This window comes from Carlito syrichta, unplaced genomic scaffold (assembly GCF_000164805.1).
Source record: "Carlito syrichta isolate Samal-C Ts95f unplaced genomic scaffold, Tarsius_syrichta-2.0.1 Scaffold311911, whole genome shotgun sequence".
Classification (NCBI taxonomy): Eukaryota; Metazoa; Chordata; class Mammalia; order Primates; family Tarsiidae; genus Carlito; species Carlito syrichta.
In genome coordinates, this window is record NW_007256007.1 from 571076 (window position 1) to 596205 (window position 25130).

Sequence of the window (25130 nt, forward strand, 5' to 3'; positions counted from 1 at the left end):
AGACACTCTCTCTACCAAAAAAAAAAATTAGCCAGCTTTGTTGGCATGTGCCTATAGTCCCAGCTACTTGGGAAGCTAACTGGAAGGATTTCTTGAGCCCAGAAGACTGAGGTTATTGTGAGCTGTTATCATGCCACTTCGCACCAGCCTCGGTGACAGCAAGACCTCAACTTAAAAAAAAAAAAAAAAAAAAAAATATATATATATATATATATACATTTTAAAAATTTATTGTAGAGATGAGGTCTGACCAAGTTGCCCAGGCTGGTCTCAAACCCCTCGCCTCAAATCCTCTCATCTCTGCCTCCCAACGTGCTGGGATTATAGGCATGAGCCACTCTGCCCAACCTTCTAAATATTATCTTTGTATTTTGGATATTTGTGAATGTTAGATCTATTCAGTTTTCCCTTATCCACTGTTTTATTTCAGGCTTCTTATGCAGAATGTTGCTTTGGACTATTTTCTGTTAGTACTAACACAGGGGCCTAATGACCACAGGACCTGCTGTGTGACTTAGGTCACTCACTTCACCTTATTAGAATTTCAAAGAATGGCAGACAGCTAACAGTTCCAACCTATCTCATTCAGCTCTCATGAAAACAGTTGTAAGGAGATTGTAGACAAAGTGCATTATGGCATGGTAATTGATAGCCCCATTTAACAGTTGGAATCCCATAAGAGAGCCTGTTTTAGATTTATATAGGAGTGAAAAGATTTATTTTCCACAGGAGAAACAACATAGTGAGGATTCCTTTTTCCTCTGCTTCTGCAGATGTATGTTTATGCCCTGGGCATCTAAATGGAGAAAGTTAGGTTTAAATAGTTTTATGTTTAAGCATTTTATGGAAAGAGGTTTGGGAGGAGGAAGATGCTGGTTTTCATACCTTTTTCCTTATCTGCTTTTTGTTTGTAAAACAGTCTGCTAAATTAACCCTTTTCTTTATCTCTTTCCCTCCCTTTTTTTCTTCCTTTCTTTTCCCTCTGTTTTTAAGAATATGGTAGACAGCCTGTAATCCCAGCACTTTGGGAGGCTGAGGTGAGTGGATTGCTTGAGCCCGCGGGTTTGAGACCAGCTCGAGCAACTTGGCGAGACCTCGCCTCTACAATAAATCTAAAAAGTAGCCAGGTGTAGTGGCGCACACCTGTAGTTCTGGCTACTTGGAAGGCTGAGGTGAAAGGATCGCCTGAGCCCAGCAAGTCGACACGGGGGTGGCTGTAAGCATGCCAATGCACTCCAGCCTGGGTGAGGAGTGAGATGCCAAATCAAAAAAAAAAAAGAATATGTTAAATTCTTTTGTTCCCTTTCATTCCTTGTTGTCTTCTGCTGAACCTGTTTATTTTATTTCCTATCAATCAGTGAAAATTAACTAAAGTTTAGTAATGCTGGAGCCCTGTCAGGTAGTGTCCTATAGGCAGGCTGGGCTCCTATTACAGGTTCGTTTTTAATATTCACCCACATTAGCTGGCTTAATTATTGCCAGTGGAGAGTGAAAGGCATGTTGCAAAATCCTTATCAGGGCATGTGAGATTGCATGTTGAACAAGTCTAATGTGCTTGAAGGTCAGTAGCTAATGGAAACTTGGTAGTCATTAGTTGTCATTAAAAACCTTTGTTAATTACTATTAAGCATTTAAGAGCAAGCCAGCAGGTATTTTTCTGTTCATAGCTTTCTAGTACTGATTAATAATAAAATTTAGAAAATTAGAAAATGATTGGACATAAATGTATATAATCACATATCTGTTATAAGGCAAGAATTAGTTGAGGAATTATTTTTCTCTGATAAGCCTAATTATTAATTTGGAAATGAGGCATTGGCAATTTATACTCTTTGGGTCACCCTGCTAAACATGACCCAATCAACTCTTTTCTTTTAACTCTTTGGTTGTGAACAAGTGACTATGTCCTGTGAACTGCAAACAAGGAGAACTGAATATTCTTGAACAGTCTGTGGCAATAAAATAAAATCCAACAAGTGCAAATGGTGCATATTTGACAACTGTGTAGCAGCATCACCATTGCCTTGTCAAACTAAGGTGTTACAGTTTTTCTTCTTTTGTTTTATTTTTAAAAAATATATCTGTTGCTTATTTTCAGTAGGTTTTGACCAAAACCCTGTAGTTTAATCCTAATCCTGTGCTGAGCTTATTAACGTTTACATACACATCAACACATAGAAGGTTTGGCCCAGATTTCCCAATATCAAGACTTCTCCTTGACTTAAGCTACTTTCAATCCTCAAGCTTAAATCACCCAGTGGTTCTGTCTTATATGAAATATTTTCTGCTTTATTCCCCACTTTTGTCCATCAACCCAGGCCTGCCTGTGGATTTCTTGGGTGGTATGACCATCTTTAGGGGGTATTTATAGTAGAAATCCTATTGCCCAAAGCAATTGATGATCAGTGTCAGGATGATAGTATCACACTGCTTTCTGGGTTTAGGTTTGTGGGCCTGAGGGAGGGGTGAAAAGAGGGAATGGGAGAAAGGGTCCATTTCATATAATGAGAGGGTCTTGCTGCAGAGGAATGACAAGTTTAAAGTTACAGGCTGGAAGAACTTCAAACAGATTCATCACTGAGGAATAGAGACCTTGTAATGTCCTCACTAAACATTCACTTGCCTCTCAATACCCAGTTAAATCAAAGAAAAGCAAACTTACTTTCTTGCTATAAAGCCCAGTCTTAAAGGTATGTGGCTATACCCACAAAATCTCTTGGCTCACTTGGGGGCACTTACCATCCTTTAATGGGGGAAAAACTTCTTTTGCACCATATAACTGCTGACCTGAGAAAAACCCATTTATGATGTAGGGTATAGGACAACTGGTCAACATAGCATATGACTAAAGTAAGGGAGGAAGGTCAGAGAGGTGATCCTTAGCCTTAAAATTTTCATGGCTCAGTAAAACTTCAAAACAATTTTGAAGATCAGAGGGCTTGCTTACAGCCAGGTGCAGTGGCTCTCACCTGTAATCCCAGTATTTTGGGAGACCGAGGCGAGAGGATTGCCTGAGCTCAGGAGTTTGAGACCAGCCTGAGCAACATGATGAGACTTCATCTCTACAATAAATCAAAAAATCAGCTGGGCATGGTGGCATATGCCTATGGTTCCAGCTACCTGGAAGACTGAGGCGGAAGGATTGCCGACCCAGCAGGTTGAGGCTGCAGTGGCCAAGAGCCTGCCACTGCACTCCAGCCTGGGTGACAGAGTGAGACTCCAACTCAAAAAAAAAAGTCGGGCTTGTTTAGTCAAGGGTGGGGGCGAGGGAAAGAAAACCTACTTCTTTCATCTGTATCATTTCAAAAAACAAAAGACATTTAAACACTGAAACCATCAAAAGGACAAATTTCAGGAAGAAAAGAATAATCCTTTAAGTGTAATACATTTAACTTTATAAAAAGACCTCCTATAGTCTAATCTTTCTTTGCCAAGGTTAGATGCTTTGTTGCCATTGGATTGGCAGGCCCTGGGTCTCTGAACAGTGGTTAGGAGACACGGGAGCAAGAGGGGTGAGGAAAATGAACTCATTAATGTTAGTCACTGGGTGAAGTTAATTATCATGTCTTACCCTGTGGATGGGCTGAAGGAAGAATGTTGATTTGAAAGTCAGTTTTCTAAAATTTTTTTTTGAGTCAGAGTCTCACTCTCTTACCCAGTCTGGAGTGTAGTGGTGCCATCACAACTCATTGCAGCCTTGAACCCCTGAGATCAGGAGATCCTTCTACCTCAGTCCCAAGTTGCTGGGACTACAGGCACATGCCACCACATCCAGTTAACTTTTTTATTTTTTGTAGAGACAAGGTCTCACTATGTTGCCCAGGCTGGCCTCAAACTCCAGTACTCAAGCAATTGTCTTGCTTCTGCCTCCCAAAGTGCTGGGATTACAGGTGTGAGCCACTGCGCCCAACCGGTTTCCTAAATTTTTGAACTTAAGATATTATATACATTTGTAATATTGTATTGCCAGCTAGCTGCCAGTTTTTCGTGAGGGTTAAATTGATCTTATAGATTTAATTTTAGGGCTTATTATCATTTTGCTGTTTTCATAAGGAAGAAAAGTTCTGTTGTATCAGTAACGTGTCAGAAAAGACATCTTTTGTTCCAGCTATATATCGAACTTTCATTTGTGTAACCAGAGGGTGTATATCATCAACAACTTTTGCCCTTTTGCCTTTGGATTACATTACGTGCTTTAAACAAAATTATTAAAGCGTTTGCATTTCCTGACAGCATGCCACTTGACAGAAGGTTTAAGTGCCTGGGAGAATAGTAATCAGTGGCAAATCAGCTCATGTCTAAAATGTGATTGTTGGCAGTCTACTTGAGGGTAATTGAAAGTTTGCTGTATTTGCTTTATTTATGGGTTTCTAGGTGAGTGCCAAACTCCCGATTGGGACCCCAGATTACATGGCTCCTGAAGTGTTGACTGTGATGAACGGGGATGGAAAAGGCATCTATGGTCTAGACTGTGACTGGTGGTCGGTGGGCGTGATTGCTTATGAGATGATTTATGGGAGATCCCCATTCACAGAGGGAACCGCAGCCAGAACCTTCAATAACATCATGAATTTCCAGGTAAAGAGTCATTAGGAGATTTTGAAATAAGATTGAGAAATGTTATTTTAAAATTGTATGAATGAATGTTTATAGCTAAGTCAGTAGTATTGGAAAATAATAATAGAAAATACTTATGTAGCAGGTACTTTGTGCTGAAAGTTGTAAACACTTGATAAATTGTGTCCAAAGAAACTCACCTGTCAGTCATTGTAAACTAATGCCATTATTTTATGTACCACTAAGAAAAACTACTGCCAATTAATCTAGAGTATTTTTATTGATTACAAAATGCATCTTGATTTCAATGCTGTTAAGTGTGAATAAATGTGAGTCTTAGAATTGATGAAATATAGTTTTGTTAACTTAATTTTCAAACAACCCTTGAGGTAGGTATTATTTTTTTCATTTACAGATGAGGAAATCAAAGTACAGAGAGGTTAAGTAACTTGTCCAAAATAACACAGGTAGTCTGCCTCTGAAGTCCATGCTCTTGATTTTATGGTATACTACTTTTTAGTACTATCAAATATGAATAAAATTGAATAAGGAAATGAATTAGATACATTTATCTATCTATATCTATATATAAAGTAAAATTAAAACTGTTTTTTAGTAACTGTACTTTTCACTATTTTAAGCCCTTATCTTAAGGATCTGATACATATATATGTTTTAGTTTCAACCAAACAAAAAAGAGAACTTATTTCCTAGGTTTTTGTGTCTCACTCAATTTTCATCTTTCTGGAATGCTTAATACACATTTTTTATTTACATGCATTATTTGTTATTCTTGAGTCTTCTCATGAGTTGAAGTTTCTCCTTAGATGACTCTTGGGGCTAATTTATTTCCTTCCTTTCTGTTCACTTATTCAATAATTAATAATAAGTGCATTATACCAGGTACTGTTGGGTACCAAGTTTACAGTGATGAGCAAGGAGGAGAAGCTTGTGTGTCTTCTTTCTTTATCACCACACAGAAATCACAGCACATTGTGTATGTGCAAAAGTAGAGTGCAGAGGGAGCATGCAGAAGGGAGCAATAGGATAGAAAAGTTAGACAGGGAAGGCAGAGAGAACAGCTTGATTTGTTCAGGGAGCTTTAAATAGCTCATCATTGTTGGACAGCAAAGAGAGATGGAGAGCGTAGTGAGATGAGATGGCAAAGGGAGCAGGGGTCAAGCCATGAAGGATACTGAACCCCTACAAAGGAACAAGTCCTATTGATGTGAACAGGTCACTTATTTTGGGAACCTGCCTTTGGTCCAAAGTGAAGAGGGCATGAAGCTTCCTTCTTCAAAAAACAAAAAAAGAAACTTGCATATATGAGAAATACTTTTTTCACTTTGGGACATGAAAAGTGGAATCCTTACTAAGGAAATAACTATTTTATTTTTTGGGACAGAGGTTTTTGAAGTTTCCAGATGACCCCAAAGTTAGCAATGAATTTCTTGATCTGATTCAAAGTTTGTTGTGTGGCCAGAAAGAGAGACTGAAGTTTGAAGGTCTTTGCTACCATCCTTTCTTCTCTAAAATTGACTGGAATAACATTCGTAACTGTAAGTAGAGCTGTGTTCCTTAATTTGGGGTGTTGGGATTATGAAACACTCAAGAGAGATCTGAAATTATTCTGGCCCAAAGAAGCTGCTGTAAATTACCTAGATAAACGCTTTAATTATCTATAGGAACAGAAAAGGCTAATTATGTAGCTGTCTTTGAGTAGTCATTGTGGTTTAAAATTGTTTGCATAGAACTGGGTCATTTATCAAACTCCATGTTTATGTGGCTTTAGAATATTATCCCCCAGTAAGTTAGAGGCACAGGTTGATGGAGCTTGAAAGTTGTCACTTGGTTTGACAGAGATTCTTCCCAGAGAAAAAGTGGACTGAAGTATTTCCTTTGTGGATTAGGAAAGACTCCGATTAGGCAACATGCCCAGATTGGTCTGCTAATGACTGAGCCTGCATTAAAACTATAAACACCTCACTGTGTTTGTCATTTGTTTCCCTCTACAATATTTATCTTTGCTCACAAGCATGTAAAATCTATAATGTATACTCACAGTGGATTCATTCATACTTCACCTTGTAATCAGTTAGTGCAAACTGAATTACAAATTCATTGAAAACAAAGACCTGTCAACAAAACCAAAATGCTTGATTTTTAAACAAGTTAATGATTTTTAAAAAACCTTTTTAATTCTTGCATGTGTTATTGATTGAATGTGATCTAATGACTTGACCCAGTGATCATCATGTATTAGAGCCAGTAGGAAAACAGTTGGCTTGTTTGGTGTGTGTTTGATGATTTTAAGAAAACCTTTTTATTTTTTATTTTATTTTATTTTTTAAATCATGTATTTATTATAGAATTGTGGGGTACAAGTGAAGATTTGCTACATAATGCAGGTTGCATGCAGGTGAAATTTGGGCTTCTAGGTGGCCCTCATTGTCCCTGGTAGTGGCCCAGGTACTCTTTGTATTGTCACATGTCCCCCACCATACTCCCTCCCTTCCTTCCCTGGCAGTGCCCAGAAACTGCTGACCCCACACTTGTGCTCATGTGACTCGTCATCAGGGCCCACTTATGAGTGAGAACATGAAGTGTTGAGTTCTTTGTTTCCATGATAGTTCACTTAGTATGATGGTCTCCAACTGCATCCAAGTTGCAACGAAGGCTATGATTTTGTTCTCCTTCATGGTTGCACAATACTCTATTGTGTACATGTATCACATTTTCTTTATCCAGTCCACTTTTGATGAACAGCAGGGTTGGTTCCATGTGTTTGCTATTGTGAATAGTGCAACAATCAACATGCGTGGGCAAGTGTCTTTTGGTAAAACAATTTATGTTCCTCTAGGTGTATTTCCAGGAAAGGGATTGCTTGATCATATGGAATTGTCACACTGCTTTCCACAGAGGTTGAACTAACTTACATTCCACAGTATGGAAATGTTCCCTCTTATCTGTAGCTTTCCAGCACCTGTTGTTTTTTGACTTACTAATGACAGTCATCTTTACTGGCGTTAGGTGGTTTCTCGTAGTAGTTTTGATTTGCATTTCTCTGATGATTGGTAAGACTGAACATTTTTCTTGTGTCTGTTGGCTGCTTGTATATCATCTTTTGAGAATGGTGGTTTCATGTCCTTTGCTCACTTTTTAATGGGGTTATTTGTTTTTTTTCCTTTCACCTTGAGTTCCTTTGTAGATCCTGGTTGTTAGGCCTTTGTCAGATGCAAAATTTTCAAATATTTTTCCAATTCTGTGGGTTGTCTCTTTATTCTTTTGATGGTTTCTTTTGTGCAAAATCCTTTCAGTTTGATAAGTCTCATCTGCTTATCTTAGCTCTTGCAGCATTTGTTTTTGGGAATTTGGTCATGAATTCATTGCCCACTCCAATGTCCACAAACGTGTTTCCTATATTTTCTTCTAGAATTCCTATAGTTTAAGGTTTTATGCTTGATCCATTTTGAGTTGATTTTTTTTTTGAGTTGGAGTCTCACTCTGTCGCCCAGACTGGAGTGCAGTGGCCGCTCCCGGCCACCGCAGCCTCGACCTGCTGGGCTCCGGTGATCTTTCCGCCTCAGCCTTCCAAGTAGCCAGAATTACAGGCATGCGCTACCACGCCCAGCTGATTTTTTGATTTATTGTAGAGATGAGGTCTCGCTGCCCAGGCGGTTCTCGAACCCGCGGGCTCAGGCAATCCACTCACCTCAGCCTCCCAAAGGCGCGGGATTATAGGCTGAGCCACCGAGCCTGGCTTGAGTTGATTTTTGCACATGGTGATAGGTAGGTGTCCAGTTTCATTCTTCTGCATGTGGTCAGTCAGTTTTCCCAGCACCATTTGCTAAATATGGTCTCCGTTCCCCAATGGTTGTTATTGGTGGCAAGAAAACCTTTTTAATTCTTGCATGTGTTGTTGATTGGATGTGATCTAATGACTTGACCCAATGAGCATCATGGATTAGAGCTAGTAGGAAAACAGTTGGTCTGTTTTGTTTCCTTTTTGGTGATGGGAAGAGGTTGGGAAATGGGAAGAGTTTGGGAAATGGAACCCATTTCTAAGTGTCAAAATCAGGCTTATAATTGGAGTTGAGTTGTAATTATAACCTCTAGCACCTTCAGCTGGGACGTGATTATGGTTAAGATCTAGTATTGTCCAGTTGAAAGCCATTTTAATGGTTTCTCTAACCTCCTGCCAAAATATCTTAAGTAACCCATATTTCCGTAAATCTTGCTTGCAAACATTTTTCTTCTGGTGGCCACATGGTTTATTTTTCTAATCTTTAGACATCCCCCCCAAATCTCCCAGACCTTTTAAACAGTAATATATTTTCAGGGCATTCTTCCCTTTCTGCTTTTAGAAAGATTGGATAGTTTCTTTTAGCTATTCAAGTACTTAGTATTTTCATCTTGCCTTTTTATCTCTATAATCTTTTTGCATAAGCAGTTAATTGTTAATGCATGAACTTGCTGATTATGCCTAAGAACGTATCTTTACTTAAGTAAGTCAGTGAATGGTGATTACCTGAATAACTTTATAGTGGTCTCTCCATATCTGTGGGGGTTATATTCCGAGACCTCCAGGGGATGTCAAAAACCAAGGATAGTATTGAACCCTGTATATACTTTTTTCCTATACATATATACCTATGATAACATTTAGCTTATAAATTAAGCATAAGATATTTGACTCCCAACTTCTAGGGTAGTAGGGCTGAAGATTCACAAAATGTATTTACCTTGAAAAAAACTTTTGAATTTTAATAAACCTTTTATTTTGGAATAATAGTAGACTTATAGAAAAGTTGCAAAGATAGCACAGAGAGTCCCCACATACCCTTCACCCAGATTTCCCTAATGCTAACCTCTTGCATAACAGTGTCACATCTGTCAAAGCTATGATTAATATTGGTACATTACTGTTAACTAAACTTCAGGCTTTTTCTGGATTTTACCAGTTTTCCCAGTCATGTCCTTTTTCTGTTCCAGGAATCAATTCAGGGAATCAATTGCTATTAGAGTGTTTGTATCTGATGGGACTAGTTGTTGCTTAGACAACTCAGCCAGTGGATGGGGTCTTCATGTCTACCAAGCAGTGGTAGTACCTTTTCCTGGTGGTTCTGTGGCATTCCTGACAATACAGAGAGGCATGGTATTAATTTCACTGTCTTATAGCAGATTTTGCTGTTTTATACCAACCTCTGATCCCTACGTATTTGTAATCAACTCAGAGTTTTGTGATTGAAAACATTGCTGAACTTCATGCTATTTAAACTATTTGCTAACTAGGTAACTCTAACATAAATGATGCCTTTATCCAGTCCTGTTTTTCATAAACATATGTTGAGTAGCTTTCATCAACCAAAATACTCGAAGTCATTAAGTTTCCCAAGTTCATGGTTGCTTCTTAAATGCCTGGTGGTTCCAGGCTGTTGAGTATTTCCGCTTTCTACAAGAGATTGTCCCTTGATGAAAGCAAAATTAGCCTCTGTGCTGTTTCACCCTTAATTCTTTTTCTTGTTGTAACCAATGAAAGGACATACTGCTTAACACAGCAGGTAATAATCTTTTAAAACTCATTATCTCAAGAGGTGGTCCTGGCAGGATATATAAATGCAATTTAAGAAGGGTCTGGACAAATTTATGAATGACAGAACTGGGAGTGGCTACCGAGAGAAAGTAGGATGTGTCTTGTTTGACACTGAGGTCAGGTAGTGCATCTGTATCTTTCTGGGTCCTGGCCCTTGGGATTGCCGTGGGCAGCACCACATGAACCAGGCATCTGACCCAGTTCCGGGATACTTATGCTTCCAGCAAGTCAAAAGCTCTGTGGTGAGTTACTGCCAGGCTCATGGGTCACCAGGCACTCATTATTCTGATGTTTCATTCCCAGCCTCACACAAGATTGGGTTTTCAGCTGCTTATTTATTATAATCATTATTTCAAGGCTGCTCTCCAAATTTTAGTAGGGTTTTTTTTTTTTTAAAGCATACCAGCTGCCCTGGGCTGTGCAATTCTGGTGATGTTTCAGAAGCTAGGCAGGATTTTGGTTGTACCCAGCCTGATTTTTTTCTGGGCTTCTGGAAAGATGAAGGCAATTGGTACTCCTCTTTCATGCCTTTGGGATTGCACTTACCTTGCCTGTTATCATGTACCTGCTTTCATCAATGGGAAAGTTTTGCTGTCTGGTGCTCTCTTGTAGCTTATCTTTTAAAATATTTTTTCCGAGGCAACCTCCTCAGGTTCCCTCCAGCTCTGGGAGCTTTTCTGTCCTCTCAATAAATCCCGCTTTCTCAACTTAAAAAAAAAGCATCATAATATCAACAGAACCAGCACACTTGTACCTTTCAGCCAAAATTGTCCTGTCTCAACAATGATAAATGCATAATGCAAGTGGTGATTATGGATTATTTCCTCGAACATTTATGGCTAATGCTCTGGAGAACTTGTATTGTCTGTTACTTGTTATATGGGCCTTTTCTCTTAAGTCATCCTTTTTTCACTATTTCAGAAAGACCCAATTCTTGCAAATTTACTCTGATTTTTCAGGCCCTCAGCATTTGTTAGCAGAGTATAATTTGTTTCATTTAGGTGGTGACTCAGTGGAGGTTCCATACTGTTGATACCCTAAGATACTCCTCTTCCACATAGGTGTCATTTTTGTTGTTGCTCATTGTTATTCGCTACCTGGTCCTGAGTGGCTATGGTGAAACCTCAAGTGCATGATCTTGTGGTTGCATGATACATCTGAGGGATGATGGCCTTTGATTTAAAGGAGAGGTGAAGCTGGGTGTAGTGGCTCATGCCTGTAATTCCAGCACTTTGGGAGGTGGAGCAAGAGCTTTGCCTGAACCCAAGGGTTCGAGACCAGCTTGGGTGATATGGTGAGATCTTGTCTCTACCATAAATTAAAAAACAAAAACAAAAACTGGGTTTGGTGGTGCATGCCTGTAGTTCCAGCTATTTGAAAGGCTGAAACAGAAGAATTGCCTGAACCCAGCAGGTCAGGACTGCAGTGGCTGTGAGCGTGCAGTGGCTGTAAGTGAGACTCCTACTCAAAAAAAAAAAAAAAAAAAAAGGAGAGGTGAAATTGTTCTACCTAGCTTCAAGTGAAAAGTGTTACATACAAGGCGGGGGACCCAGAAAACTTGGAATTATATTTTGGAGGTGGGCCCCTTGCAGTACAGCCTTCCCCCACTAGCTAAGTGTTCTAGGAACCCATTGGCATCAGTGTACCAGCTTGTGTTGTTGTGAGAGACGGCGTTTGGCTTCAGCGAATTTTTTTTGGAGATTCGTTCAACGTGTTTGCCCATTTCATGATGGGTAATTTACAAGAGCACTTGCCAACATGGGTGTTCAGCAGTTTTTGACCAAAAAAACGGCATGACCTCCATGCCCCACCCTCCCTATTCAACTGATCTTGCCCTGAGCAACTTTTTTTTTGTTTCTCTGATGAAATAAGTCCTCAAAGGGAAAGGTTTTGCTAATGTGGAAGAGGTGAAACAAGAAATGGCAGAAGTACAAAAAGATATCAAAATGGATGAGTATTGATGCAGTGGAAAAAGTGTCTTGATAGGTGTACTTTGAAGGTGACTGAAGTTTAAACTTGTAATAAATAAATAAATTCTGTTTTTTGGGGATTCCCTCCCATATTTTTGTGTGTAGAAATAAGCACCATATATGCTCTCTGGGTCTTTTATTCTAGTCCTTTAGTATGATAGAAAATAATGTTTAGGGAGCACCTGTTCTTTGCTAACCATTAGGTATTTAAGTATCTCATACTATATTACTTCAAACCATTTCTGTTAAATATAAAGATTATTGTACTCATTTTGCAGATGTGGATGCTATGGTAACTTGGCCAAGGTTGTATAGCAAATGAGTGAGGCAGTCTGGATTTGGGTTAAGGTCTGTGTGATTCCAAAGCCAGTGTCTTTCTACAATACCAGGCTTACCTTAGCATAATTGCTACTAGTAATAGTTTCTCTTGATGACAAATAATGTGCTGTGCCACACTAGAGAATAATTTAATCTCTATGACTATTGAAGGACATGTGAAGTTGCAGTAATTTTTGAATAGACAAGGTTCATTCTGATATTTGAGTTTTACAATATGCTAAGTGTTATGCTAGGTGCAATGGCTCCACTGAAGAACGCATTTGAATATGACCCTGCCTTCATGGAGCTTAGAGTCTAAGATACTAACTGGTCTTTTGCTTGAATAGAACTATGGTCATGTGAAATTGCTGTACCTCAAAGTGGTAGGAAGTTTGTATATCCCCTACTGCTTTAGCCATGTATGCTTGATTTTAAACAAAACATAGACCATAGACTGTGACCTGGTGATCCTTCCTCACATACAGCATTCTACTAACCTATTACCCTCCCCATATCTCAGATCTAGACTGGAAAAGGACAATATTAGATCAATGACCCATTTCTAAAATTGGGATTTCTAGACTCAGTATGAATTAAGAAGACTCAAGATATGTCCGGTTTTCTGTTTATTTGGAACAGGGTTTCTCAGCTATGGCACTGTTGACATTTGAGTCCAGATCACTCTTTGTTATGTGAATTGCAGGATGTTTAGCAGCATCCCTGGCCTTTCCCCTAGATACCAATAGCATCCTCCACATTGCAGCTGTGACAACCAAAAATGTCTACAGACATAGCCCAGTGTCACCCTCAGTTGAGAACCATTGATTTAGAAGAGTTAGCCAGGTTGTAATGAGAAGAGAGAGAACATGACAGTAATTGCAATTCCTCAATACCACCACCGCTAACAGATAGCAGAACAGTTACCTGGGAGAGTAGGACCTTGTTATTCAGGGTGTGATCTGTGGACCAACACCATGGCATCACCTGAGAGCTTTTTAGAGCTGCAGAGACTCAGGCCTGCTGAGTCAGAAGCTGTATTTTAATAAGACCCTCAGGTGATTCCACATTAGAGTAGCAAAGCCCTGCAAAAGAAGAAAATTAGATCTGTCAGCCTGAGAGTTTCTTGTTCATCTTTGTGGGTCTTCCTTGTTTTGTCTTCTGGACTCAGGCTATAGGGAGGCCACTTTTTAGTTTAAGGATTCCCATGAGTGCATAGAACTGCTTGCTAGGTTTTAGACTCTGTTTTGAGGAATTTAAAGCTTTTCTCTCAGAATGACTTCACATCCTTCATTTTCTTCAAGATAGTGGTTTGACCTAGTCTCTGCCTTCTGATGGCAAAAAGGCATTTTCTCGGCTTCCCTATACCCCACTTTACTATTGTTCCATTTTAAGGATGGGTGAAGTGTTCTTCCTTAGATTTTACACATAAACTATGTTACCATGTCATTTATTGAGCACCTCCCGTGTGCCAGGGGCTCTGCAAAAGCACTCTTTGTCCATTATTGTCTCATTTATTTCTCCCAAAACCTCTGTGAAGCAGATACTATTAATAGTCTCACAGATAAGGATAGTGAAGGCTGAAGATATGAACCACTTGGCAAAGGTTATGGAGCTGGAAGTTGGCAGTGGTAGGAGTTGAACTCAGGTCTCCCTGACTCCAAGTTCTCTTTACTTATGCTTATTTTAAAAAGTGGTACAGCTCATGGCAAAAAAATTCATGTGATACAGAAGATTATAGAGTGAAAAATGTCTTCCTCCCATCCCACGTTCTCCCTAAAGTGAACCACTATTGTCGGTTTCTTATATAACTTTCTGCAATATGCTATGCTGATAGAAACAACTAGCATAGCCTATCATCTTCATAGTATCATTGAAATGAATGAAGGAGAAGTCTTTATACGGCCCTACCATACTTATCTTTCGAATCTGTCACTCTGCCACTGGTTTCTGCTGAGCAGTGCTCTCTTCCTCCCAAATGAAAACCCCTTATGGTTTTAGCATTAATTTTCCATTTATTTATTTTAGTGTTCTGTCTTTAAAAGCATATCATCTCAACAGCTTGTGCATTTAGAGTGTGTGTGTGTTCATTTGTTTTGGGCCTTTTCAAGGTCTTCTTGTTTGGAGTTTCTATCATTTGAGCAGGGGTCTGGCCATGTTTTGTTTTCTAGGCTAGTTTGAGGAAGACAGTAGGCTTGGTTGGCCGTTAATTGTGTCTCCCTGTTGGATACCCAGTTACTTAAGGGACAGAAGGAAGGGAGGAAGAGGAGCTGGGGCTATATGGGGTATCAGCATGGAGGAGAAGGGGAGAAAAAGAGGGAGTCCATAGTGGTGATGGTAGAAATTAAACTTGCTAGACCAGGAGCATGTGGGCACCACCTGGTAAAACAAAAACAGCAATAATGAAGAGATGTAGTCAGTAGCTCTTAAAGTTTCTTATGGGTTATGCAGGCAAATACCTATGTGTCTCTTGGGGGCTGTTCTGTTTTCAGAAGGCAAATTATTGATAAGAGAAAATAGGCTAAAAAGAGCTAAATGCTTATGAATTAGGATTATAGGATTCCCCCCAGTCTGAATTTAGGTGCTATATCCAGAGATGTTAAAAATATGTAACATTCTACTTTATTCAAAGATGAATTGAGGACAATTTATTCCAGAGAAAATTGTGATATCAAAAAGAAAAAAAATAATAAATGTAGAAATCTAGATGAAAGGAGTATGAAGGTGGAGAAAGAGAGTCAGGGTTAAAAGTAAAAACAAAAAAGTTCCTGTTAAGTTGCTAAAGGAAGAACAATTTGGTACTCTTGGTCTCTTAGTGACCAAAGCAAAACAGAGAATATGAACAAGAGTCTCAGTTTCATGAAAAAAAAAAGTCCAGAATACTTTGCTAAGAAAAGACCTAGTTTTCTGAATACTGGGCCCTGAGGAATCTCACCATTGGATTTCCCATAAATGAGACCACCTGTGGCCTGGTAAACCACATCCCTCTAATACATGCCCTTATGATTTCCATAGGACTGCTTCCTCTTGTGCCCCTTAGTGCAAGCCAAATCATTTCCATTGATTGGTAAATCAATTCTAAAGGAAATAAATTAATGACTTTCTTGAGGAAAGATGGGAAACAGGGAGTGGGTTTGTTGGACAGCCCATAGATGGGAGTCTTCAACTCTTAAATTCTCACTTGTGAGAAAAGCTTTTATAACCAAGCAAACATGGAAATGATTTGGCCAAAGATTCAAAATTATATTAAACATCTGGGACTATATTCAGCAGCCAACTTTCTAATCAGTTCTGTGAAGTGTGGTGATTGCATTTATGCTCATTTTCTGAGTGTAAAGTATGGATAGAACTAAAGAGGGTGGTTGGCAGGAGTCAAAAGAGATGAAAGACTGAGGACAAAGAGTAGGAGGTCCAGGTGGTTCATGATTGAGGGTTTGGAAATGATTTCTGGTGTCTCACTTCAGAGAAAATAAATATGGCCAACTTCATTAATCCCTGGTGATGGCACATTCAACTATAGCACTGAAAGTTTGGGATCTAAGACCACCTTTCCTAGCCTTCAAAATTCTGACTTATAAAGGACACACACAAAGAACAGATAGCCACATAGGGTCCAAAATATGTACTTTATTCTTGGCAAAGTGAGTGCTCAATAACCTTTGTTGCAGAGCTGTGTAAATTTGTCCATCCTACAGAAGAGAGAGGAATGGCAGCCTTCCTTCATAGATGGGGAGCCTTGCCCCAGGGAGCCTGATGGAAATAAGCAGGACAAAAGCAGTCAGTTGGCTTAGTGCCTGCTGAAGTCTAGATGTAGGTAGTAGAAGTGGGAGTGTTAAGCTTGGCTGTTATTTTCGAGGCATGGTAACCCTGCCTTCTGGTAAAATATGGCCAAATGAATGTCCAGCTTTGATTGAATCAGATTAGCTCCTCCTTCCGTGTGGGAGGAGTGAGTAGAAAACTAGATGTGTTTCTTTAACACTTCTACCTTATGGACTGAAGGAGACTGAGTGGAAGCTCCTTACACCAGAGAAGACTTGGAGACCAAATATCTCCCTTCCCAACAGTTGGAAACAACTTTATTGAGAAATTAATGATGTATAATAAACTCCATGTATTTTTTTTTTTTTGAGTTGGATTCTCATTCTGTTGCCCAGACTGGAGTGCAGTGGCCGCTCCCGGCCACCGCAGCCTCGACCTGCTGGGCTCTGGCGATCCTTCCGCCTCAGCCTTCCGAATAGCTGGAATTACAGGTGTGTGCTACCACGCCTGGCTGATTTTTATTTATTTATTTATTGTAGAGATGAGGTCTCACCAAGTTACCCAGGCGGGTCTTGAAACCGCGGGCTCAGGCAATCCACTCACCTCAGCCTCCCAAAGGCGCGGGATTACAGGCTGAACCACTGAGCCCAGCTAACTACATGTATTTTTAGTGTACAGTTTGGTTAGCTTTGGCATGTGTGTATACCTGTGGAACCATCATTAGAGTCAACATAATAAACATAATCCATCACCCCCATGTCCCTTTGTAACCTCCCATTTCTTCTCTTGTCCCCAGGCAACGACTGATCTGCTTTCTGTCACTGAGTTTAGTTTGTATTTTCTAAACTTTATATAAATCGACTCTTATAACTTGTACTTACTTTGTCTGGTTTCTTTTGCTCAACATTATTCTGAGAGTCATCTATGCTGTAGCATGTACCATAGTTTATTTCTTTTGATTGCTGACTAGTATTCCATTGTATGGATATACCACAATTTGTTTATCTAGTCATCTGCTGATGAACATTTGGGTTGTTTACAGTTTTTGGCTATCTGAAATAAAGTTGCATTTATCATTCATGTACAAGTCTATGGGAATATGTATTAATTTCTTCTTGGCAAGTATCTTGGAATGGAATGGCTAAATCATATGGTAGGCATATATTTAACTTCTTGATGAACTACCAAACTTATTCCAAGTGGTTGTACCATTTTACATTCCCACCAACAATGTATGAGGGATCTTCCTCCACATCCTTGCCATCACTCAGGAGACAGGCTTGGATTTAAAGTCATTCACATCTTGAAATATAGTCAGCTGTGGTGATAGGCTTAACATTTTTTCAAATTAGAACATTCTGAAATTTACTTATATATTCATGCCATTGACTTGATGAAGAAACTAGGTCATTATTCTTTAGAGTATCGTTTATATTCTGAATTTGTTACTTTGCCTCCTCAGTGGGGGAGGGGGGTTGTGGTGATGGTGGTGGTGGTGGTGGTGGTGGTTTTGTACTTGTGTTTCCATTCCCTGTAAGCTGGAAGGCAGCTCCAAAAGCTAAAAATAGATTTTGATTTGCCTTTTTTTAAAAAAAATCTGGCAAGAATACCTACTAGAGGGACTTTCACTTGCCTAAGATGGAATAACTTGAGCATCAGAAAGACTGTAGTGACTTGGAACACATCAAATGTATAAAAATTCATGAATCTGTAATGACACTGGAAAAGAAATCACATTGGTCATTCTTGGAGGTTGCTAAGGCCCCAACTTGTTACTCTGAATGTTGCTAAATATAGGGAAAGAACCAAGCATTTTTATCCTGCCTTCCTATTTGGATTGTATGCCAGGGTAACCAAATTGTTGATGTGCTAATACATGTAGAAGGAATGATGAAATTAGAAAACTGTCATTTTGTAGCCTTAATGAAATATTATCTCTAGACAGTGATTATCAATGACTGCTGAAACCATTAGGTGAAAAATTGGAGGGAACTTTATGATGGAGGGGTCAGGCTGATATCATGAGAACTCACAAATCATTCTTAATATCACAAGAAGGGAGACAGGTGAACATTTTGTGTCCCCCTAATGTCATGCAATTGTAAGTAGACAACACATCCTGGCCTGTATTCTTTCCAAAAGAATTGCATATGAATATGTAGAAGGCCCTGGATTTAACTGCCAATTTATAGGAAACACCAGAGAACAGAAAAACGTGTTAAATGATGCCACCAGGATATAATGTGAAAAATTCTGTGAAGCCACATGATCCAGTTTCTTAAACCAATAAGTGGCTTAAAAAAAAAAAAACGACAGTGTTATAGGTTAAAAGAGACACATCAACCAAATCATTGTGTGGATCTTGGTTGGATTCTGGTTCAAACAAACTAATTTTAAAGAGACATTTTTGGGACAATGGACAAAATCGAACACAAGTGTGGTATTAGGTAATGTTAAGGACTTATTGTTAACTCTGCTGGGTATGGTGAGGGTACTGTGGTTATATTTAAAAAAATATATTTGTTAGAGCAGTGGTTCTTAACTGAGAGCAATTTTGCCCTTTGGGGAACATTTGGCAGTCTCTCAAGACATTTTTGATTGTTTTGACTTGAAGGTGCTATTAGTATCTAGTGAGTAGAAGCCAGGGATGCTGTTAAACACCCTGTAATACACATGACAACCCCCCACAACAAAGAAATCCCCAGTCCTAAATGTTAATAGTGCTACAGATGAGAAACCTTGTGTTAGACATACTTACTACAGTAAAAATTTCATAATAAAAATTTAAGAGTAAATTTATAAATTGCTAGAAAAAAGGATACTAAAGAGATCAGGAGGGCTGCAAAGAGTGAATCTAGTCAGATGTGTTCTTGGGTGTAAGTAATCTATAGGAGAAGATCCTGAAAGGAAAGGTTGCCTGGGCCTAGAACAAGCAATTTTTGGGGACCAGAAGCCGATGAACTAACTTTTTTGCTATTATTTAAATTCTTCCCAGGGAAGAACCACCAGGGTGAAAAACTGGGCATATCCAAACCCAACTTTGCAGAGAAATGCAGTCATGACTAGTTGCAATTTGACAAGTTCCTCTTCTGAGTATTTCCAGCCCTATGTAGGTGTTTCACAGATTGCTCAGTACCTAGACTGAAGGAAAAAAACACAGCTAAAATGTTAAGGAGTCTGGTTACAGTGCAATTCAGAAGTGAGAGAAAGCATCTCTAAAAGTATGAATCTATGGGAAAACATAAATTGACTATCAAAAACTTGATATTAAGCAGCCTTTGTAGGAACATGGCTTTTGGGTATAGCGAGAGCTTACAAATAAAGCTTACAACTCCATTGAGATCAACCACCAGAGATGATATCTGCTTAGCTTTTGGTCACCAAAACCTGGCATTGTTTAGATTGGTTGATTGAAGCCTGGCATGGTGGCTCACACCTGTAATCTCAGCACTTGGAGAGGCAGAGGTGAGAGGATTACCTGAGCCCATGGGTTCAAGACCAGCGTGGGCAACTTGGCGAGACCTCATCTCTACAATAAATCAAAAAATTAGCCAGGCATGGTGGTACGTGCCCGTAGTTCCAGCTATTTGAAAGACTAAGGCAGAAGGATCACCTGAGTCCAGCAGATCAAGGCTGCAATGGCTGTGAGCATGCCACTGCACTCCAGGTTGGATGACAGAATGAGACTCTGACACACACATACCATACCCCCCCCACACACACAAAGATTGGTCGATTAAAACATACTTCAGTAAAACTGGCTTTCTTATTCAGTTGCTTTGAAGACAGTAAAAATTGATCACCAGCCCAAATCAATGCTAATCAATGTTGCCCTAAGTCTTTTTATGACTCTGGGGATGTAAAGAGATGGAATAATTTTTTATTTACTTAAGTCTGTTGCAAATTGGATCTGCTTTGTCTTCTTTTTGAACTTCTTATGCAATGTGTTGTGTGGGCAAGTCATGCCTGACCACTTCCTAGTGGGAAGGGAGAAAGTAGGGGGCTTGCCTAAGACTATAGGCAACATAATCTGTTCTCCTGGGTCATATTACTTATGTTTATTTAGTAGCCAGTTCTATTTGTCGTTCCCCTAACTTATTCTCTTCGTTCATTCCTATGAGACTTCTGGTACTGAGTTCTTTACATTATAGCCTTCTCTCTTGGAAAAGAGAGAGATCTCATCATGAGTTCCTATCTCTGCTCTTACATCAGTTGTCCAAGTTTGCCACTTCTTTCTATAGCCTGGGTGTGGAAAAACTCAAACTGTTTTTCTTCTGCTCTCACACCACAACAATCAACACCACAGAAGACTTCTATGACTGAATGTGTGAAGTTTTCTCCCACCCTTAAGCCAGCAATCAGTTCTTTAGCAGACATCCTTTAGGTGTCCTCCAATTCAGTCTGGACACTACCTAACTGGAGATAGCATCTGATTCAACAGGTTGAGGGCTCAGTCTCCAAGACTGCTATCTCTCTTCAGATACCAGTTGCATGTCTGGATATCCTGAACTTCTGACTGATCAGTTTCAAGGTGGGGTTCCCACGACCCCCTCTTTGAGTGTGATTAATTTGCTAGGACAGCTTGTAGAACTCAGGGAAACACGTGTACTGGTTTGTTATGAGGGATATTACAAAGGACACAGATGCAGAGATGCATAGGGCAAGGTATCAGGGAAGAGGCATGGAGCTTCCGTGTCCTCCCTGGGTGTGCCACCCTTTTAGGAACTCCCATGTGTTCAGCTCTTTGAACGTTCTCTGAGCCTTGACTTCTTGGCCTTTTTGTGGACACTTAATTGGCTAGTGTGATCTAATAGTAATAAGCTGAGTTAGGAAACCCAGCAAAGCCAGTCTGTTCAGATTCTTCTTGGCCTCTCTGTGCAGCATTTCTTCCTTCAGGGTATGGGGCAAGACCCCATTTGACCTAAAGTCAGACAAAGTAGATCAGAAGATTTCTTTATGGTTAACTCCAAGACAAAAAGACAGGGGAAGATTCCTGCCTTGGTGAGAGAAAGGAGCAGGTAAAAAAGGGCAAGAGAAAGTCAGAGAGAGAGAGAGAGATTCTGTTTTCTGATGCCCCCTTCTGAGGATTAAAGTGCCCCAACATTTTAACGAAAGATTGTAATAAGGGCTATGGGAATTATGAGCCAGGAGCTATGAATGGGGGAAAAATATATATATAAAATAATATTATAAGCCTGTCTCCTGTTAATCCCATCATGTTTCTGTAAGAGTAGAATTTGTCATGTTGACTATTGTAGACTTGTCTTTTCCTGGTTTCTGATGCTGACCTCTTCCAATCATCACTGTTGAAATGATCGTATTCATCTCAGCACTGACACCAACCCAGCACTCTAAAAACTCTGGTTTTATGTCTGTCAATCCAATGCAAGATTTCCCCTGCGAGTTCCAGCCAAGATTTCACTTTCACTTCCTCTCCTATCTCATTACCCACTTCTGTCTTGGGCCACTGCTGTGGCTTCTGGGGGTTTTCTAAAGTAGCACTCTTCCCCATTTCAGCCCACGAAGATACCTTTTAGCCAACTCTTGAGATTCAATACCCTCCATGACACTTTCCTGCATCTCCACCTGCAGAACTTGCCTTCACTCCGTTTATGTATCTCTGTTTTTCACACCCACATCCTGATCTCTAAACAACATAAATAAGCCGGGCTTGGTGGCTCAGCCTGTAATCCCGCGCCTTGGGAGGCTGAGGTGAGTGGATCGCCTGAGCCCGTGGGTTCAAGACCCGCCTGTGCAACTTGGCGAGACCTCATCTCTACAATAAATCAAAAAATTAGCCGGGCGTGGTGGCGCACGCCTGTAGTTCTGGCTACTCGGAAGGCTGAGGCGGAAGGATCGCCGGAGACCAGCAGGTCGAGGCTGTGGTGGCCGGGAGCGGAAGTCTGGGTGACAGAGTGAGACTCCAACTCAAAAAATAAATAAATAAATAAACAACATAAATATCCTCCTCTTCACTTATTTTTCATTTCTGTCTTCATAACATTGATAAGTATGATCACATCAGCGCTTCAGATTTTAAGCAACTGGAAGATACCTAATTTTTTGGTAATCTTCCTTTAGATTTCAACATAGCATCTAATTAGTCAATTAAAAATTTTTAAAGGGGTGGGGGTAGAGAGAATGAAGTTGAAAGTGTTTTTGATTTACTATTAGTGAATGCCCACTGTGTTCCAGGCACAGTCCTGACTCATATCATCACACAGTGTTTATTTATGTGCCTTCGTTCTTTGTGACACAGTGCTGGCTGTTATTCATCTCCCACTTCTGTAATCCATAGTGATGATTAAAAGTCTTGGGAGTTTTACTAGGCTCAGGTGTTTTTTTTTTCTTTTTAACCTGCCAATACTTCATGACTAAATTGGATACTTTGTGGCATATCATTACTTGTGTTTTCTAATGTGACATGTTGCATGGAGTAGCACATTGGGTCTCAGACATTATCCTACATCCAAGGTTCTTGTTATTGATTCATTCCTTTAACAAAATAGACATTAAACATTGAATAAGGAGAGCCAGATACTGTTCTAGGTGTTAGTCTATATGCTGAATAGAATTCAATGGAGCATGTTAGAAAGAAGTCGGGCCAAGAGGACCTATTTTTTTTCTTCTTAAATTTTTTTCCTTTTTTGAATATTTGAGAAAATGATATATCCCCCCCCCAAGAGCTTTTAATTAATGTTAGGATTTAAAAAGAGAGAAAATTTATAGAAGAGAAATTAACTACGTCTCTTAAAATAGCTCTTGTTTCTGAAAGCCTTGTTCTGCCATCTTTCTTAAAACTGGAGAAAAAAAAAACCCTCAAGAAGTTACTTGTACAGCCTCTGCCACTAAGGAGAATATGCTCTGATGTTACCTCAAGCAGATTGATTTACTTAAAAAATATACAGGGAAAGATTTTTTTTTTTTTGAGTTGGAGTCTCACTCTGTCACCTAGACTGGAGTGCAGTGGCACGCTGCTCACGGCCACTGCAGCCTTGACCTGCGGGGCTCAGGCAATCCTTCCACCTCAGCCTTTCAAGTAGCTAGAACTACAGGTGCATGCTACCATGCCTGGCTAATTTTTGATTTATTATAGAGATGAGATCTCCACCAAGTTGCCCAGGCTGATCTCGAACTCCTGAACTCAGACAATCCTCTCGCTTTGGCCTCCCATAGTGCTGGGATTACAGACTTGAGCCCACCATGCCCGGCGGGAAAGATTTCTTTTTCCTATTTTTCTTCATGGCTTTTACCAATGAGCAATAGATCTTAATATATGATTTCTTATTTGTCATTAATATATGTGGCAGTGGGGGAAGCTGATGATTTCATAATACTGTATCAGAAAATATTAATAATAGGCACTTATTAGCATATTTTTCAGACAGAACAATCTTGACTTTTAAAGCCTCTTCATTTAACTCAAACATCAAGCACCTTTGTAGCTTGTGTTATGGTAAGTGCTCTCTTGATTAGACCCATCTTCTAGTCATTTAATTACCTATTTGCTCAGCAAATATTTACTGTGCGCCTACTATGTGTGAGGCACTATGCTATGTACTAGGCTTCTCTGTGCAGCATTTCTTCCTTCAGGGTATGGAGCAGCACCACTTCTGAAATGAGGGTCTTTTGACCTGCAATCAGAAAAACTAGGTTAGAGAATATCTATTTGTCTAGCTCCAAGAAAGAAAGGTTGGAGAAAAGTCCTGCCTTGGGGAGAGAAAGGAGCAGGTGAAAGGAAGGCAAGAGAAGGTCAGAGAGAAAGAGAGAGAGAGAGATATTGGGGTGCCATGTGTACCTCCATCAACATAGACTCAAAAATACCAATATGATTTCAATGATCTAATAATACCATTTTAAAAGCAAAAGACAAGCACATTTTATAAGGATCAAAAGACATAAGGCACAAGAAATAGAATTACTCACCCTAAGATAGATGTGGTCATATACTTGGTAGCTTTTGGACTTGACCAAGTTTTACACAATCCTTTTAAAACGTGGCATCAAGATTTTAAAGTAGTTCTCTGCTCTCTTTCTGGTGCTCCTATTAGATACGCATTGGCCCTTCTGATTCTGTCTTTGTCTGCTGACCTCTCAGGTTTTTCATCTCTTTGTCACTGTGTTGAATCCTGTATGAATGCTTTTTGAACTGTAGTGTGCCTGTGAACCACCTGGGAATCTTGCTAGAATTCAGGTTTTGATTTAGTGAGTGTGGGACAGGGCTTAAGATTCTGCAATTCTGATTAGCTCCTGAGTGATGCCAATGCTGTCAGCATATAGACCACACTTTAAGTAACAAGGTTCTTCTATGTGATTTCCTCAGATGTAACTGCTAGTTCATCAAGTTTCTCTCCAGTTGTATCTAATCTGCTGTATAACATAGACAATGAGTTTTTAAACTTCAAATTCAACAACAATACTTTTTATGCCTGGGAGTTCTGTATGGTTCCTTTCAAATGTGCTTGGTTCTTTTTCAAAGTATCATGTTCTTTCATTAGAATTTCTACTCATGGCCGGGCTCGGTGGCTCAGCCTGTAATCCCGCGCTTTGGGAGGCCAAGGTGAGTGAATCGCCTGAGCCCGCGGGTTCAAGACCCGCCTGGACAACTTGGCGAGACCTCATCTCTACAGTAAATAAAAAAAATTAGCCGGGTGTGGTAGCGCACACCTGTAATTCCAGCTACTTGGAAGGCTGAGGCGGAAGGATCATCAGAGCCCAGCAGGTCAAGGCTGCAGTGGCCCGGAGCGGCTGCTGTACTCTAGTCTGGGTGACAGAGTGAGACTCCAACTCAAAAAACCCCAAAAAACAAAACAAAACAAAACAAACAAACAAACAAAGAATTTCTACTCATTTTCCTTGATAATAAATTGAACTTTATTTTATGGTTCATTTTAGATTATTCTTTTATTTTCAGTTTTTGAAGGGGTAATCCTCCC

General features: G+C 39.7%; 1 protein-coding gene across 2 annotated transcripts in view; it reads left to right on the forward strand.

The window, feature by feature from the left end:
• CIT (citron rho-interacting serine/threonine kinase) overlaps positions 1-25130 on the forward strand; it is a 177938-nt gene that overhangs the window by 37276 nt on the left and 115532 nt on the right. For both annotated transcript variants that reach the window (XM_021718196.1, XM_021718197.1), the window contains exons 8-9: positions 4375-4578; positions 5963-6116. In XM_021718196.1, the coding sequence (XP_021573871.1) occupies positions 4375-4578; positions 5963-6116 (358 nt within the window). The remainder of the gene's footprint in view (positions 1-4374; positions 4579-5962; positions 6117-25130) is intronic.